The sequence below is a fragment of the Lutra lutra genome, chromosome 1 (genome assembly GCF_902655055.1).
Source record: "Lutra lutra chromosome 1, mLutLut1.2, whole genome shotgun sequence".
In the NCBI taxonomy this organism is placed as follows: Eukaryota; Metazoa; Chordata; class Mammalia; order Carnivora; family Mustelidae; genus Lutra; species Lutra lutra.
In genome coordinates this window covers 119,340,051-119,357,628 of record NC_062278.1, presented here as the reverse complement: position 1 = coordinate 119,357,628, position 17,578 = coordinate 119,340,051, and the positions used below count along the sequence as shown (strand labels likewise).

General features: G+C 38.0%; 1 protein-coding gene across 1 annotated transcript; it reads left to right on the top strand.

Annotated features, from left to right (window-relative positions):
* Window positions 1–54: 54 nt before the first annotated feature.
* FBXO45 (F-box protein 45) lies at window positions 55–15,085 on the top strand. Its single transcript, XM_047734090.1, has 3 exons — window positions 55–600; window positions 8,530–8,886; window positions 12,932–15,085. Exons 1-3 carry the CDS (start codon window positions 283–285, stop codon window positions 13,115–13,117), a joined length of 861 nt encoding a protein of 286 aa, XP_047590046.1. The 5' UTR covers window positions 55–282; the 3' UTR covers window positions 13,118–15,085.
* The last annotated feature ends 2,493 nt before the right edge of the window (window positions 15,086–17,578 follow it).

The following is a 17,578-nucleotide window of genomic DNA, read 5'->3' as shown; positions in this document are numbered from 1 at the left end:
CGCGCCGCGGGGAGGCCGTGCGAGTCGGGCGGTTCCGACGCCCGCGCTGAGCCGGGGAGGAGGGGCGGGGGACGCCCGTGCAGCCGGTGCGTCTGCCCTTAGTGAGGCGGGGCACGCGGCGGACGCCCCCGGGCAGGGGCGGGAGTGGTGGAGGGCCGGTGGTTGGCTGTGAAAGGGGCGGTGAGCGAGGTTTTCTGGTCGCAAGGCGAGGCTTGGCCTCCCCAGCAGAGACGGGGGGAAGCGGCGGCGGCAGCGGCGGCCCTTGGGCCGGCTGGTGAGGCGATGGCGGCGCCAGCCCCGGGGCCTGGGGGAGCCTCCGGCGGGGCTGGCTGTAGCGGCGGCGGCGGCGGCGCGGTCGGCGGTTCGGGCTCAGGGTCTGCGGGGGCAGGGGGCCGGCTGCCTAGCCGGGTGCTGGAATTGGTGTTCTCCTACCTGGAGCTGTCCGAGCTGCGAAGCTGCGCCCTGGTGTGCAAGCACTGGTACCGCTGTCTGCACGGTGATGAGAACAGCGAGGTGTGGCGGAGCCTTTGCGCCCGCAGCCTGGCAGAAGAGGCTCTACGCACGGACATCCTCTGCAACCTGCCCAGCTACAAGGCCAAGGTGAGGGAGCCCGGGGCCACGCCGCTGTCCCCAGTCCCGCTTCTCTGCGCCGCTCTCAGTCTCAGTGCTTCTCATCTAAGCTCTGACTCAGACGCCTCGCCTCATCATCCCGCCTTTGCGCGGCTGCAGTCAATACCTTACCTCACCTCCCCCCTCCATAAAGATCCTCTTCTCTTTGAAGTTCTGCTCCTTAACCTACCCCACTTCCGTGATGTACTTTTTAAAGGACCAGATAGTTTGCAATTCCTGGTTCCCATCACTCATTCCACTTTCCACAGTCTTCTCCCCAAAAGGCAGACCACCCCCCACTCCATTTTTGTACCTTCCAGTACTCTTATCTTGTTTTTTATTAGGTCATCTCGGCTGTCTTAACACCGGCTTAGTTTCTAAGATGTTTGCTTTCTCCCCACATTCACCTCACCTTTTCCAGGCTCTGATTTTTAACTGTTTTTCTCCCCTATTTTCTCCCAAGTTCTCTAATTCCCTCCATTATGTTTCAGGCTTATGAGTGTGGTCCTAGACCTTCTACTGTGGTCCTAGACATTCTACGTGGTCGTAGGGATTCTACTAAGTTTCAAGATACAGGCTTTAACAGAACATCCCTTTCTCCCCCATGGGCACCACTTAACTGTCCTAATGCTGCCTTGTCTCACTATTTGGCTACTTCTCTGCCAACTTTTTCATAGTCCCACCTTGATGGTATGCCTTTTCGGTTCCATTTGTCATCTAATGTGCTGATACCGGTTTTGCTGCCTTTTTGCCTCCTAGTTTCTTGGGCATATTCCTGCCTTGTTCATATACAAGTGAAAATTTCAAGTAACAGGTTATGGCAGGGCTGAGAAGATTCTTCAGGCAATATAAACAAAGGCCTGGAGCTTGTATTCAGTTGGATAGATAACAACTGTTCAGTACAGCAGTCACTGGGAGCATATATGAGGGAGGATGAAGCCTGCCCTAGAATGTGGTAAACATAAAAAAATACATTAATAACTAAAAAGGGTAGATACCACTTTTCAAACTAGACTGCCAAGGAGGAGTCAGAGTAAGAAGTAAATTTTTTTCTTTGTGAAATAGATGTAAAATTTATTCTTATGTAATAAAGGAAATTTTAGTTTAATACAATAAGGAATATTGCCATTATGTATGTCAACTATCAAATTTTTATTAAGTGAAATAACATGTTAATTTACTAGGACAATATTTGTACATGGTGGATGCTTAGTGGATACTAGTTGTAATTTATGTAGTAGAGCGCAGAACATGGCAGTTTTGTCCTGCTTTGCCTGAAAACAGATAGGCTTCATACATTTTATTTAGCTTTTATTTTTTTATAAACCTTATTGTTTTTACTTATTTTCAACAAGACCTTTTTGGGGGCGCCTGGGTGGCTCAGTGGGTTAAAGCCTCTGCCTTCGGCTCAGGTCATGATCCCAGGGTCCTGGGATCGAGCCCCGCATCGGGCTCTCTGCTCAGCGGGAAGCCTGCTTCTCCCTCTCTCTCTCTGCCTGCCTCTCTGCCTACTTGTGATTTCTGTCTGTCAAATAAATAAATAAAATCTTAAAAAAAACAAAACAAAACAAAAAAAAAAAAACAAGACCTTTTTGTAATTGGTCTGTAATGTATCTATTTACACGAGTCCAGATTTACATGTTAGGTAATGTGTTCATGTGAGCCAAAATGCAAAAGAAGCAAAATAATATCAGCAAAATGTCTTCTTTTGCCCCTGTCTGCCAGCCACCCAGTTTAGTTTCCTTTCTTGTACGCAACCTATGTTACTTGTTTTTTGTATTCTTCCAGAGATATTTTAGGTTTCTTAGGCTTTTAAACACTTTATATGTCTTTCTACCACACTCATGGTAGGTATTGTAAACTAGTATTAATCATATGTTCATTCAGATGTTGCAGAACTTTTCTTGCATGTCTTGAGAATAAAAAGATTAATTCAAAAGAAGTCAGATAGCCTAGTAAGGAAGTCCTCAGTCAAGGAGAGAAGAAAAATGTATAGAAATAACACATGGTAGAAATTGCTCCTGTTAGAGTTATTATAAATACTAGAAATATATATGTTCATACACATTAGAATTTCAGTGAAAGGAAAAATGTACAAGTTGAGTGGAGGCTTGGAGAAGTTTTGAGGTTAGGATTATATTTGAGCTGAATTTTAAAGATAGGATTTGAACATTTTACTAAGAAGAAATACCCTGAGCAAATGCAAGACAAGAGGAAAGCAAAGGATTTGTAGAGCGTATGTTTTTATTTTAAAAAACGTGAGTGCCAGGCACTGTGCTCAGTTTTGCAAATGCAATGGAATAAAAACAGACCCAAAACTTGTATGGATGCCTTACTTTTTGGAGCTTATAGTTTAGTGGGGGGTGAGGAGATAGATAATTTTTTTTTTAAGATTTTATTTATTTATTTGACAGATAGAGATCACAAGTAGGCAGAGGCAGAGAGAGAGAGAGGAGGAAGTAGGCTCCCCGCTAAGCAGAGAGCCCGATGTGGGGCTCGATCCCAGGACCCCGGGATCATGACCCGAGCCGAAGGCAGAGGCCTTAACCCACTGAGCCACCGAGGCGCTCCGAGATAGATAATTAATAAAATAATCACACAGTTATAAAATTGAATCTGTGGTAGACACTATGAAGGAGAAGTACATAGTACTCTGAATGTCAGTAATGGAGGATTCGACCAAGGTAGGGAGGTCAAGGAAGGCTTTCTCTGAGGACATAATGCATGAAGTAAAACCTGAACAGTAAGGCCAAGGGGAGAGAAAAGAGCCTTCCAGGAGGAAACTTGATGAGTATGAGAGGTAGAAAACACATCAGTATGGCTGGATCATGGATAGCAAAGGTGAGACAGGTTTGAGAGTAAAATGAAAGAGGTGGGTTGAGGCCAAACTATAGGGAAGCCATTTTGAATTGTAAGCAAGAGGGGGTTAGGAGTGTGGAGATTGGTGTGATTTTTTTTTTTTTTTTTTGCATTTTTAAGAGGTTATTTCTGACTTCAGTATAGAGAACAGATTGGAGGAGGACCTTAAGAATATGGGTAGATCAGTTAGGAAGTGGGTAGTGTAGGAGATGGGGAGAAATGTAGGAAATATTTAGAAAGTAAAATCTACAGGACTTGGCAATAGATTTGAAATAGGGGTGGGGGAGAGGGAGGTGCTAAGAATGACTCCTAGATATCTCGATTATATAATTATGGGAATCACCTGGGCTAGATTTAGGAGGAATAGCCTGAGTTCAATTTTGGTAGAGTAGAATTTGCAGTGTTTTTGAGACATCTGAGAGATTTCAGATAGGCAGCTGTTACAGTTTGGAGCTTAGAGGAAAGGCTAGAGATATAAAAGGGTTTAGGGAGATTGAATTGAAGAAGTGGGGAGTATAATTGTAAAGGTAAGTTGAGACTAGATATACTATGGATGTTCTTGGCATATCGGCTTCATTGTATAGTTTGGACTTTATTCTCCCATTTTATTTTTTTTATTTATTTTTTTTTTTAAAGATTTTTTTATTTATTGATTTGACAGAGAGAGAGATCACAAGTAGACAGAGAGGCAGGCAGAGAGAGAGAGAGAGAGAGAGGGAAGCAGGCTCCCCGCTGAGCAGAGAGCCCGATGCGGGACTCGATCCCAGGACCCTGAGATCACAACCTGAGCCGAAGGCAGCGGCTTAACCCACTGAGCCACCCAGGCGCCCTATTCTCCCATTTTAAACCATAGACGTTTGCACAGAGGAGTGACAAGAGCTGTGGTTTAGAAAAACTAGGCTGTAAGATGAATTGGACAGAACAGGGGTTAGTACCTATACCAGAGGTCCTTAAGACCTGAATAAATATGCAGAGGAGAGAAGAGGATGTTTGGGAGAGCTATCACAGAGAACAAATGCCATAAGTGGACAGCTGACGGGGAGTGAATGAGATGAAGAAGAAAGATAAAGTCATAGGATTTCCAGGGAGCCTGTCCAGCTAAGAGGAGGATGGGAACAGGCATAGGATAGCATAAAATTCGAAAGTATTTGGAATTTCCAGTCTATTTAAGATTTGTCTTTTTAAAAGTTCATATTTTAGGCTGCCTGGGTGGCTCAGTGAGTTAAAGCTTCTGCCTTCGGCTCAGGTCATGATCTCAGGGTCTTGGGATCTAGCCCCACATTGGGCTCTCTGCTTGCGGGGGAGCCTGCTTCCCCTTCTCTCTCTGCCTGCCTCCCTGCCTACTTGTGATGTCTCTCTCTGTCAAATAAATAAATAAAAATCTTTTTTAAAAAAAGTTCATATTTTGTATGTCATCAAGGAACAACAATTATTTCAGTCATACTTAGCAGCTAACTATAATATATTCTCTAATTTTTAGACCTAGATCCTAAAATAGGTCTTAAAGTTGTTTGTTATAATGTAAAATTTAGGTTGTGCATTAGACTGTGAGACAGGAACTATGGATTGTTTTTTATTTATTTATTTGTGTATTTTTCCATTTCATCTGAATTTTTCAGATGAAAAATTATCTTAACTGTAAGGCTATAAATAAAAGAAAAATTATCAAAAAATATTGAAAAGATAAGGACACTTAACACAGTAACAATGTCAATATCAATGAAGTATAAGGAAATTAATAATTCCTTAATGTAACCAAATTGTTAAAATTTCCAATTGTTTCAGAAATGTCAAATGCTATATTTTTAATTTTAAGTTTATTTAATCAAGATCTATATAAGGTTCTCATGGCAAACAGTTGATATATTTCTTAAGGCTATTTTATTCATTCATTCATTTATTTATAAAAGATTTTATTGAGAGAGAGAGAGAACATGAGAGCAGGGAGGGTCAAAGGGAGAAGCAGACTCCTGGTCAATCAGGAAGCCTGATGAGGGACTTAATCCTGGGACTCCAGAATCATGACCTGAGCCAAGGGCAGTTGTCTTAAAGGCTATTTAGCCAACAAATTCAGCCTCCTTTCCTAACTCCCATTCCTGCAACTTATCTGTTGAAGAAATCAGGTTGTTTACTCTGTTTCCCTCACTCTGGACTTTGCAGATTTCATTCCCATAGTGTTCCTTAACATGCCCTTCTGTTCTAGGCTGAGAGAAGTTGGATCAATTTAGTAACATTAGTGTTGTTTTCCTGTTGTTTTCAATATATTTTTTACTAGAATCAAGTAGTTGGGTTGGATACAGACTTTTTGTTTGTTTGTTTTAAAAAAATTTTTTAAAGATTTTATTTATCATTTGACAGAGAGAGAGAGGAGGAAGCAGGCTCCCAGCCAAGGAGAGAGCCCGATGCGGGACTCGATCCCAGGACCCTGAGATCATGACCTGAGCCAAAGGCAAAGATTTAATCCACTGAGCTACCTAGGCACCCTGTTTGTTTGTTTTTAAGATTTTATTTGTCAGAGCATGCACAAGCAGGGGGAGAGGCAGGCTCCCCACTGAGGAAGGAGCCTGATGTGGGACTTGATCCCAGGAGGCTGGGGTCATGACCTAAGCCGAAGGCAGACACTTAACCTCCTAAGCCACCCAGGCATCCCGGGTTGGATACAGACTTAAATGTTGTATGGTGCCAACTATGATGCAGTCAAATGCTCTACCACTGAGCTATACCCCCTAATGGTGCCAACTATGATGGATAAGAACTTAGGAGAGAGAAATTGGGGATTGAGTGGTTCCAGTTAGACTACCTTCATAAAGGTGGCAAGACTAGATCTTGTCTTAGAGGATATAGGATGTGTTTGATTAGGAAAGCAGATATATTACAGACAGGGAGAATGACGGGAAGTTAGAAAGGGAAGTAGGGAGAACCATACCTGAAGGGCTTTGAAAGCCAGGAAGAAAAATTCACAGTTAATATGGTAGTTAGTATAGAACCATCTGTGGTTATTGAACTGGGATGAAATGTAATAAAGGTGCTCTTTTAGAAAACTAGGTCTGGAAAGAAATTAGGAAGAGAGTTAAGGACTGAGTTCTGGAGAGTTTTAGGGGGCAGAAGTAGGATGGCCACCAGAAAAGAGTACAGTGAAGAAAGATCAGTCTAGAGTAATAGGAAGAAGTCAGAAATCTGAAGAAGTGGCTGTCAACAATATCTCTGTGACAAAGAGAAGAAACATAGAGAAAAAGCAATCAGTATTTATAAGAATTGGGGAATAGACATAGGTAACTATTAGTTAAAAATTTTATAATAGGGCGCCTGGGTGGCTCAGTTGGTTAAGCAACTGCCTTCAGCCCAGGTCATGATCCTGGAGTCCCGGGATCGAGTCCTGCATCGGGCTCCCAGCTCCACGGGGAGTCTGCTTCTCCCTCTGACCTTCTCCTCGCTCATGCTCTTTCTCACTGTCTCTCTCTCTCAAATTTAAAAAAAAAAATTTTTTTATAATAAAGATTTTATAAAATATTTTATATTTTAGTTGTTAAACCCTCTTGAGTTTTTTAATACTTAATATTTTGGGGACATTTTACTCCCCCACTTAATCTTATGTTCTGATTTTTAAAATGTGCTTAAAAGTAGGAACAGATAGGAAAAAATTTAGAAATATTTCAGTATTATAGCTTCCTAAATCAAGCAGGGGTTTTGTTTGTTTTTTGTCTCTGGTCTTCAGTGCAACAGTGAAGCAGTGAGATACTGGCTAATAGTAACTGAACACTGGATGAAGGGATACCTGACTTCTCTTTGGGGTTCTTGCTCTAACTAGCTGTTGAGTTTTAGGTCTGTGTCCTCATCCCTGTGTTGCACTAGGTCTTTTTGAGGCCCCTCCTAATGCTGAAATTTTTGATTCTGGAGTTGGTGGCTTAGGTTAACTAAAGCAATAGGCCCCAACCTTTGGCTGCTTTGAGGTAGTGTGAATAAAGTAAAGAAAGAATTTCAGCAAACATACAAAGCAAACACTATTTTTTTCTCCCTCCCCCAAATCAGAAACTTTAAATTACTAAAGCATGAGAAGTGTTTACTATTTGTACAGAGTAGAAATTTTTGTACTGGGTTTGGGGAGCTTAAAAAACTGGTTAGTGCAGGTCAACTAATCTGTTCTATCAATGGCAGCTGTTCATATTGACTATTTCCTTATAAACTCTAGTGTTTGAAATTAGGTGCTATTTATGGGGTTATTTGATTTGGTAAAATGAGAGTGGTGCTGTCTCAATACGTGAGTAATAACTGGCAAGGAAGCTGAGGATCTAACATAGTTTGTGGTTATTAAAATTTTTCATAAACTTTAGAGCTGCTATGACTAAGTTCTCTGTTAAAATATTTTTTATGACAGTATTGCCAACATGAAAATTATACATCCCTTAACTTTTTGCTATAAAATACTAAATATAAACAAGACTAGAGAAAATAGTTTAAAGAACCTCCCAAACCTATCACCAAGCTTTACCAGTGGTTAATTCATGGACAGTCTATTTTCATGTTTACCCCACCCACTTTCCTTTGCCAGTCCTAGGTATTTCAAAGCAATTCTGAGATATCATCATCCATAAACATTTCAGCATTATCTCTAAAATATAAGGATTCTTGCGTATATCTTTAGATATTTTAAGAAATTGATTTGGAGAAATTATACTACAGTTCAGAATTTTTATCAATAATGAGACAATGTGACTTTAAAAAAATATATGTGTGTGTGTGTGTGTGTGTGTGTGTGTGTGTGTGTGTATCACTTTATTGTTTAAAAACATGGAGCCTAGAGTTTGGTACTTTTTTTTTTTAAGATAGAGAGCACACAGAAGTGGCAGGGGGTGAGAAGGGGCAGAGGGTGAGGGAGAGAGAGAATCTAAGCAGTCAACACCCCTAGCATGGAACCCAACCCAGGGGTCAATCTCACGACCCTGAGATCAAAAGTTGGAGGCTTACTGAGCCACCCAGGAGCCCCTAAAGTTTGGGTACTTTTTAATATTTATTAAGAAAAATCAAATTTCTGTTTCTTTGGTCTGTTTTTCATGTTTTCAGGTACGTGCTTTCCAACATGCCTTCAGCACTAATGACTGCTCCAGGAATGTCTACATTAAGAAAAATGGCTTTACTTTACATCGAAACCCCATTGCCCAGAGTACTGATGGTGCAAGGACCAAGATTGGTTTCAGTGAGGGCCGCCATGCATGGGAAGTGTGGTGGGAAGGCCCTCTGGGCACTGTGGCAGTGATTGGAATTGCCACAAAACGGGCCCCCATGCAGTGTCAAGGTTATGTGGCATTACTGGGTAGTGATGACCAGAGCTGGGGCTGGAATCTGGTGGACAATAATCTACTACATAACGGAGAAGTCAATGGCAGTTTTCCACAATGCAACAATGCACCAAAATATCAGGTGAGAAACTGGGTATTTTCTCTGTTGTGGGCCTTTGTCAAATCATGCCTTGATTTGTTTTAAATTTACAAAGTTTTATATAGTAGCTTTGTATGTCTTTTTGATAACTTAAAAATAGTGTAATTGGCCTTTCTTTGCTACTCTAATAATCTTTTAGTATTTCCATATTTGTTTCCTGATACATATTTGACCTTGAGCAATCTGTCTTTGCTCTAAGTTGGGAGTTGGCAAACTTTTTTCTGTACAGGGTGAGTAGTAAATAGTTCAGGAATTGCGGTCCATTTGGTCTCTGTCACAGCTGTTCAGTTTTGTTTTTATAGTACAAAAACAGCCATAGATGATATGTAAATGAGTGAGCATAACTGTGTTCCAGTAAAACCTTATTTATGGGCTGCAGGCATATTTGGCCCAATGACCATAGTTTCCCAACTTGTGCTCTATCTAGATTGTCATCTTTCATATATCTTGCACATCCAAATCTCCTTTTTCTAGACTTCTTATTCCCACAAATGTACCACGCACATGCACACACATACCCTCTGCTATTCATTAATCTTTGGATTCAAAGCCTCTTGAGGTGTCAATGATTTCTATAAGACAGGCAAATTCAGGCAAACTACTGCATTTTTTTATTCTCTTCTTTTCTTTTTTTAAGATTTTACTTATTTATTTGACAGACAAAGATCACAAGTAGGCAGAGAGGCAGGCAGAGAGAGAGGAGGAAGCAGGCTCCCTGCCAAGCAGAGAGCCCGATGTGGGGCTCGATCCCAGGACCCTGGGATCATGACCTGACCCAAAGGCAGAGACTTAACCCACTGAGCCACCCAGGCACCCCTATTCTTTTCATCCTAGCCTTATGCCATACTCAACTTGATTCTGGGGTCAAAATTATATTCTAATTTTAAAAAGCCATATGATTGCCATAGAATCAGCTGAGTTTAAAACACAGTAATCTGACAAGAAATTGGAAGTTTTAAGGATTTATAGACTTAAAGATAAGGAATATTATTAGAGTCATTTCATAATGATAAAAGAATTAATCATATAGGGAGATACAACAACTGTGTAAACATATATGCACCTAATAACAGAACTCCAAAACACATGAAACAGACACAGAACTGAAAGAAGGACTAGGTAAATTAGCAAGTATAGTTGGAGATTTCATTACTTTTTGTTTTTAAGTCTATTTTGTCTGGTGTTAGTATAGCAACTTCAACTTTCTTATGCTTACTATTGCAAGGTATCTCTTTTTCTCTATTCTTTTACTTTCAATCTGTCTTTGTGTTTAAAATGTGTCTCCTAGAGGGCATATAATTGGGTCTTTTTAATCTAGCCCAATCTCATAATCTCTGTCTTTTGATCTGAATGTTTAGCCCATTTACATTTAATGTAGTTGTTGGGCTGCTTGATGTTGTCATTGTCTTTCTATCACTGAAGCTGTGTTCTTGTTTAAAAAAATCTTTTTTCTCTTTGTTTTTTGGATTAGATAATTTCTGTTACTCCATCTTCAGGTTCATAGATTCATTCTCCTTACCGTATCAATTTTTCTACTAAGCCAGTCTAGTGAATTTTGGTTATTTTACTCTAGAGCTCTAAAATTTTTGTTTGGTTCTTTTTTGTAGTTTCCATTTCTCTACTGAGAATCTCTGTCCATTTATCAGTTTAGATTTTGCTTTAATTCTTTGCACATATTTATAATAACTACTTTGAATTCTTTGTCTGCCAAATCAGTTTCTATTGACTGCTTTTTTCCCTCAGAGTATGGATTGTACTTTTCTGTTTCTTTTCCTATCCAGTCAGTTTTATTTTTTTATTTTTGAAATTTTTAAAAAGATTTTATTTTATTTTTTTAAAAGATTTTATTTTATTTTTTTAAAAAAGATTTTTATTTATTTGTCAAAGAGAGAGCAGAGCACAGAGAGCTATGGGCAGAGCAGGCAGAGGGAGAAGCAGGCCCCCTGCTGAGTAAGGAGCTGGATGTGGGACTTAATCCCAGGATGCTGGGATCATGACCTGAACCAAAGGCAGATGCTTAACCAACTAAGCCCCCCAGGTATCCCATCCAGTCAATTATTTAAAGTGAAAATTGGAAATTATAGATAATATGTAGTAGTAATACTGGAATGTTTTGTTTTTAGAAATTATTTTGTTTTTCCGAAAAGTATAGATGTTCTAGTAGGCAGTTAAGTTGCCTGCAGTCTTCAGACTAAACTCTGTCTCCACCATGGTGTATAACAGCTAGGTCTTTGTTTAGGTTTGTTTGTTTATTTGTTTGTTTTGGTTGGGGGATGGGGGGTTTGACTTCTACCCGTTACTTTTCCAGCCTGATTCTGTGGGGAATTCCTCTTTGTCTATGTAAGACAGTGATCACACAATGATTTGGGCAGTTTATTCTCGGATTTGGGGCTCATCTTTGTGGTTCCGTTTGCTTATGGAGTTCCTCCTCTAAGTTTCCAGGTGCTCTGCCATCTCCCAAGTTTTGCCCTCTGACACCTAAAGCTAGTGAGACTTCTGCTTTCTGCTCCCTGTGTTGTGTGTGTGCTGTACACTCAATCAATCAATGGTGAAGCAGACTTGCAAATTTCACCAGGAATGGTTCTGTCATCTTAGTTTCCATCTTATGTAAAATAGGGACAAATATTAGGATAGATGGGGGAGAATTAAATGAGATAATACAAATAAACTACAAAATGAATACCCAGCAAAATATTCACTTTTCATTTTTATTGTTTGTTTTGTTGGTGGCAGTAGTGGTGATGGTGATTAGGATGTTTTTAGGTCCATAAAATGGGGTACAAGTTTATCTATGAGTTGGGCAAAGGGAAGAAAGAAGCAGATGTTTACAGTTGTTTAAATACAACAAAGAAAAGTAATAGCAACAGCAGGAATTGACATAATTGGGAAATACTAAATTCTGATTTTTGACTGCAAATGTTAGGACTTTCTGCCTCCAGGTGTATAGGTGAAACCACCTTTTGTAAATGCAAATTGTAAAAATAAAATATCCTTATTTGTCTGCTTTCCCACTTTTCCATGTGGGAAAAAAGCTGGATATATTTTGCTTCTGCTTTAGTTTAACAATCAGTGCTGCTGTTTTTATAACAGGTATTTCAGAGCAGTGGCCCATAAAATGACTAATAAGCTTATTATGCATCTTCAGAATCTATAGTCAGATTTGGCTCCTCATGATTATATAAGTTCCACAGTATATTTAGAACTGCTTGTAAACTTCAGATGTTATGTGTTTTTTATTATGGTAACTTTTTATTGTGATAAAATATACACAGTATTATTTATTGTTTTAACTATTGTAAGTGTACAATACAATGGCATTAATACAATGTGTGTATCCATCACAACTATCCAAACCTAAGACTTTTTTGTCTTTCCCAACACAAACTCTGTGCTCATTAAACAATAACTTTCCATCTGTGTCCCTTCCTCTAACCTCTGGCAACCTGTATTCCATTTTCTGACTCTACAACTTGAATATTGCAGGTGCTTCATATAAATGGAATCATACAATATTTATCTTTTTGTGTCTGGCTTAGTTCATCACTTATCATAATGTTTTCAAGGATCATCCATGTTGTAGCATGTATCAAAATTATATTTCTTTTTTATGGCTGAATAATATTCTGTTGTACTATACTAGAATAATTTGAAAAGTTTATTTAGATAACTTTTTTGTGTGTGTATATGAAATGTACCAAGTTACAGATTTTAGTAGTAAACTTTCTAAGAAAAACCTTTAAACGAAGAGTAAAATCTGGGAACTATTCAGGGGGAGCATTTAAATTTTTGGTATTAAATGTAGATTCCATCTTAAAAAATACTTAACAAAATAAGCATTTGTAATGAAGTTGATATATTTTGTTTCTTCTAGATGTTTCTCCCTGACCAGAAAACTTCTCTGATCATTTTTCCAGATAATTTTTAAGATATATATTCTTAATATTTTCAACTTATTGATTTGTATGTTATTCTAGCTATGCCCTTGTTGGGAGATTCCTTCTAACCTTCTTTTGTTGTTTGTTTACAGATAGGAGAAAGAATCCGCGTCATCTTAGACATGGAAGATAAGACTTTAGCTTTTGAACGTGGATATGAGTTCCTGGGGGTTGCCTTTAGAGGACTTCCAAAAGTCTGCTTATATCCAGCAGTTTCTGCTGTATATGGCAACACAGAAGTGACTTTGGTTTACCTTGGAAAACCTTTGGATGGATGACAGTGGCTTTCTTGGGATGAAAGACAGAATGGAGGAGATACCTGCTTGTGGAAAGTAGAATCATGAAGTGACAGTGTCATACATGCATGCCCAAGAAACATCCTGAAAAACACATGAAATTGTTAACTGGAGAAGCAACTCTATGGCAGAGATTATCTTAGTGTTTCCTCTTTGTACTGGGCCAGAAAAATCCTCAGGGTTGCAGTTGGTTGAGTGGGCAGTAGACATATGCATGTTGCAACAGATTTTGTCTCTAAGTTAGCAATGTGTCATTACCAACTTTTAAGGTGAGATTTTAGAGATGCTATAAAGGGATAAGCTAAGGAAATAGCAAGATTTTTAAGTAGTGTGTTTGTGAAGAAAGACTGATCCTGTTTTACAACTGCCTGTTTTTTCTCCAGACCCTTTTTTCCAGCCAGCTTGACTATTAGAAAGTATGAAACTGGTTGGGTTTTATTTAATATTTTTAATATATTGAGAAGCATGGTCTGCCTGGACTGCACTTCTCTAACAGTGAGATGTAAAATTGTGCAGCTATTTTAAAAGTTGTATGTATAATAAGTGTGTAAAAAAAACTAAAAAAAAAAAGGACAAAGGGGTTGCTTTGTTCTAGTTCAATTTCTTAAAAACCACTACATGGTACAAAATTACAGTAACATTTAGGGAAAATTAGGTAACTACAAAGAAGAGGATTTTAAGAGGAGATGTGTTGTATTGGCTCATTTTTACATTAATTTGGTTTATAGTTTCCATAGCTGTTACAGTCTAGTATTTTTTTCTTTTAACAATCAAAATTATTGTATAGACCCCTCGATCTCCTGGTTTAAGATTGAGGGAAGGCAAATCTATTTCTAATCATACATATGTCAGTAGTAATAATAATAATGTGCATCTTACAGTGTCAGTTTTATTTTTTGGCCCTTTGAGAAAGTATCTCATAATAATACAGAACATTGCCATTTGCTCTTATAGGCCTCAAATACGAAAGCTGTTAGTCACAGACCTTCAGAAAAGAATTAATGGTCCTTTTATTTTGTAACTTTATAATGCTGTAGATACTACAATTTTTTTTAAATTTTATATTGTTTACATCATGGCAACAAATCTAAGCCTCAAACTCTTCATTGGGGTTATCAAGAAATGTTTACTTACCCATCTGAAACAGTGCCAGCCTGAACCCAGGTTAAGAATGTTCTTAATCTCATTATAGATAATTGCCCCCATGGGACTTGAAATAAAATACCTTGCGCTGAAAACTTCAGGTTGGCAATATTTTGAAGATTTCCTTGTAGAAGAGCTTGACATTGATCCTGTTCTTAGTTTTTGACTCATAAATCCGATTTCACTAATATTCTTGAATTAACAGTCTAACATACACGAGCTGAGATTTTCTTTTGTTGTAAGAGAAACAAACATCTTTCTGTATGAAAGTATAACTGTATGGTTTCAGATACATCTTTGTGATAAGACTTGGCTAAGGCAGATGGTTCTTTGCCTTTCAGCTTACTGCTGTGTGTAATTTTGTTTTAAATCTAATCAAGTTAGGGACAATAAGCAGCTGGCTGGGGTTTTTGGCTTGCTCCTCAAGAGTTAAGATTATCAATACTTTTATGAAACCGGATTTCAGTGATGAGCAAAGATTTATTTTTGCCACCTGACAGGTTCACAAATTTTTATTGCGTATTTGGTATGTTGCTTAAAGGTAAACTCTGTTAATGATCTTTTCAATATCCATGTCAAGAAGGAACCTCCTGGAAACCGTATTTAATAGTACATAGTGAAATTATATGTTAAAAGTGTTAGAGAATATAGCTGCTACAGAAATTGATTTTTCTTGGTGTAGAACAACTCAATTTGGCAAAGTTTAAAAATTAAAGAAAAGAGGTTTAGGATGAAGGTTGATAAATGATAAAACAATAAGGCCCCTTATGTACTTTATTGTTTTTTTTCAGGGTGTGATATAGCCAATTCCAAGAGCTTTTGCTGAGAGTTTTGCTTATAATTTCCGTTTTGTCTTATTAGTGTAATATTCATTTAATAGTCATTTGTAACAAAGTTTTGAAGGTGCTGAATGGAAAACAGAAACACATGGTTATTGCACACTGAACCTAGAATCAAATAATTGTGTCAATATTGAACAAAAAGCCATTCTTATCTCAAAGACTTAAATTCTCTAATATGCTATTTGCAAATTTTATAAAATGAAGGTTCATACTTAGAATGAGCATCAGGGGAATGAAGAGCCTTCATTTATAACCTGATAAACTATTTTATTACTGGAGACCAATAGTAGTTGTACAGAGAATATTAAACTGTTAACAATGTTTAAGGAAAAGGAATCTCTTTCATTGGTGCTGAGAGAGCATTCAGGTAGAAGATAGTTGCACCTGAAGGTTAAGTATAAATCATCTAGACCAGTGGTTCTCAAACTTAGCTGTGCTTTGGAGTCATGTGCATTTTGAAAAATATTGTTCCTTGGGTCCCATACCCTAAAATTCTGATGTTGGTCTGGGATATGACGTGATCATAAGGATTTTTTAAAACTTCCTAGGTGATTTCAGTATGCTGCTAAGTTTGAGTTTTAAATTCATCTTAAGTCTTCTCATCTGCAAAATTAAAAAAAAAAAAACTTTGCTCCCTCCCTTCACTACCTCACAAGCATATTGAAGGTAAAGGAGAAAATAATAGGAAAATACTTGTATGATGGATAAAATGTGCTATTGAAAGGCAAAGTAGTATTGGTTGTATTTTAGCTAGAACTATGATCAGGAAAGAAAAATGTGTAATTGAGTTTATCTTGTTGACTTGGGAAACTGGGAGCATTCTCTTTGGTTCTTAACTTCAGCAAAGCATGCAGATGTGTAAACAAACAATACTATTATTCATACTATGGTCTTCTGTCATACTTTGAGATAGTCTGTTTTATCTGGTTCTACATAGGAAAGAAAAATTGAGGCTGAAAGTCTGTAATGGCCAATGGCTCATAATTCATTAAAACTTTTCATACAAGGAGTTCTGTGGTTAATATATTATTTCATAGTTAACCATTTTTTTTTTCATTATCTGACTTGAATATTAAAAGCCATTTATTTCATCTTCATTCTTATATAAGTTTAGGTATAGATTTTATAAAGCACCTAAAGCAAGTAGGTTTTGCCCAGTTGAATACTTAAAGTCATGGCTCAGTGATGAGGCATCTTCTGCTTTTTAGATATGATTTGAGCTGGGAAAGAGAGTTGTAAAAATAACAGCCCTAAACCATATAATAGGCATTACAGTTAACTTTTGATTTAAGTCCCCAAACTGCTGTTTATATAGACTATAATACTAATATTTTTTCACCTTTTTAAAAAAATGAACAGTTTTGAAGAACTAGAAATGTAAAGAGTTTTAAAGATTACTTTCTGGAAATCAACACCATCATCATTAGGACCCCTCTGATCCCCTCCTGGAAGGAACAGTCCATAACCAATCCAAATACACCCTCATAAAGCATCCCTAATTTCTCTAGCTGGATGTGATCGTTTCTTCCTTGAAATTTCCCTATTTTTATATTTATACTTAACTCATGCTATATTACTTTATACCTTGTATAAATTTATTTATTTTTATTATTTGTTGGTATCTTATCTCCTCTAAACATCTTAGGACAGGATCTCTGATGGACTCATTTATGCCCTCATCATCAGAGCCCAATAGGCAGGTGCTCACATATTTGCTGAAGGAACAGAAGAAGAATTACGTAGGCCGACTAAAGCTGCTCTGAGGTTACAGACTATAACAAAAGGTAGATAGGAAGAAATTCTGTATCCTGTTGAAGGGAAGCACGAAGGAAAGGGATATAAATCTGAAGCTAATAAGGAAGAAATGATGACTGTGAATGCATTTTAGCCATTCCCCTTTATTCTTAAATACTGATAAACTGATTTAGTTTTTGGTGTAGATTTCATATTTGTTTAGAATTAAAATTAGAATTCTGTATTTTAATTTTTTGAAATTCTGTCGTTTTGCTTTAGTTTCTTAATAAAAAGTTAAAACTAACCACCTGTGATTGCTTACATTTAAAACAACTTTTATATCTATTGGTTGGAAAGGAAAATGGGGGTATAGCTTAGTAGGGAATTTGGTGATGGAATTTACGTATAAGATGCATGTCTTTTTTTTATTATTTATTTATTTATTTTTTTAAGATTTTATTTATTTATTTGAGAGAGAGACAGTGAGAGAGAGCATGAGCTAGGAGAAGGTCAGAGGGAGAAGCAGATTCCCCATGGAGCTGGGAGCCCGATGTGGGACTCGATCCCGGGACTCCGGGATCATGACCTGAGCCGAAGGCAGTCGTCCAACCAACTGAGCCACCCAGGCGTCCCAAGATGCATGTCTTTTAATAATGGAATCCACATTTCCCATGTTTAGAATGGAAGGTGAACAGGGGATAGTAATTCACTAGGATCCTGTTCT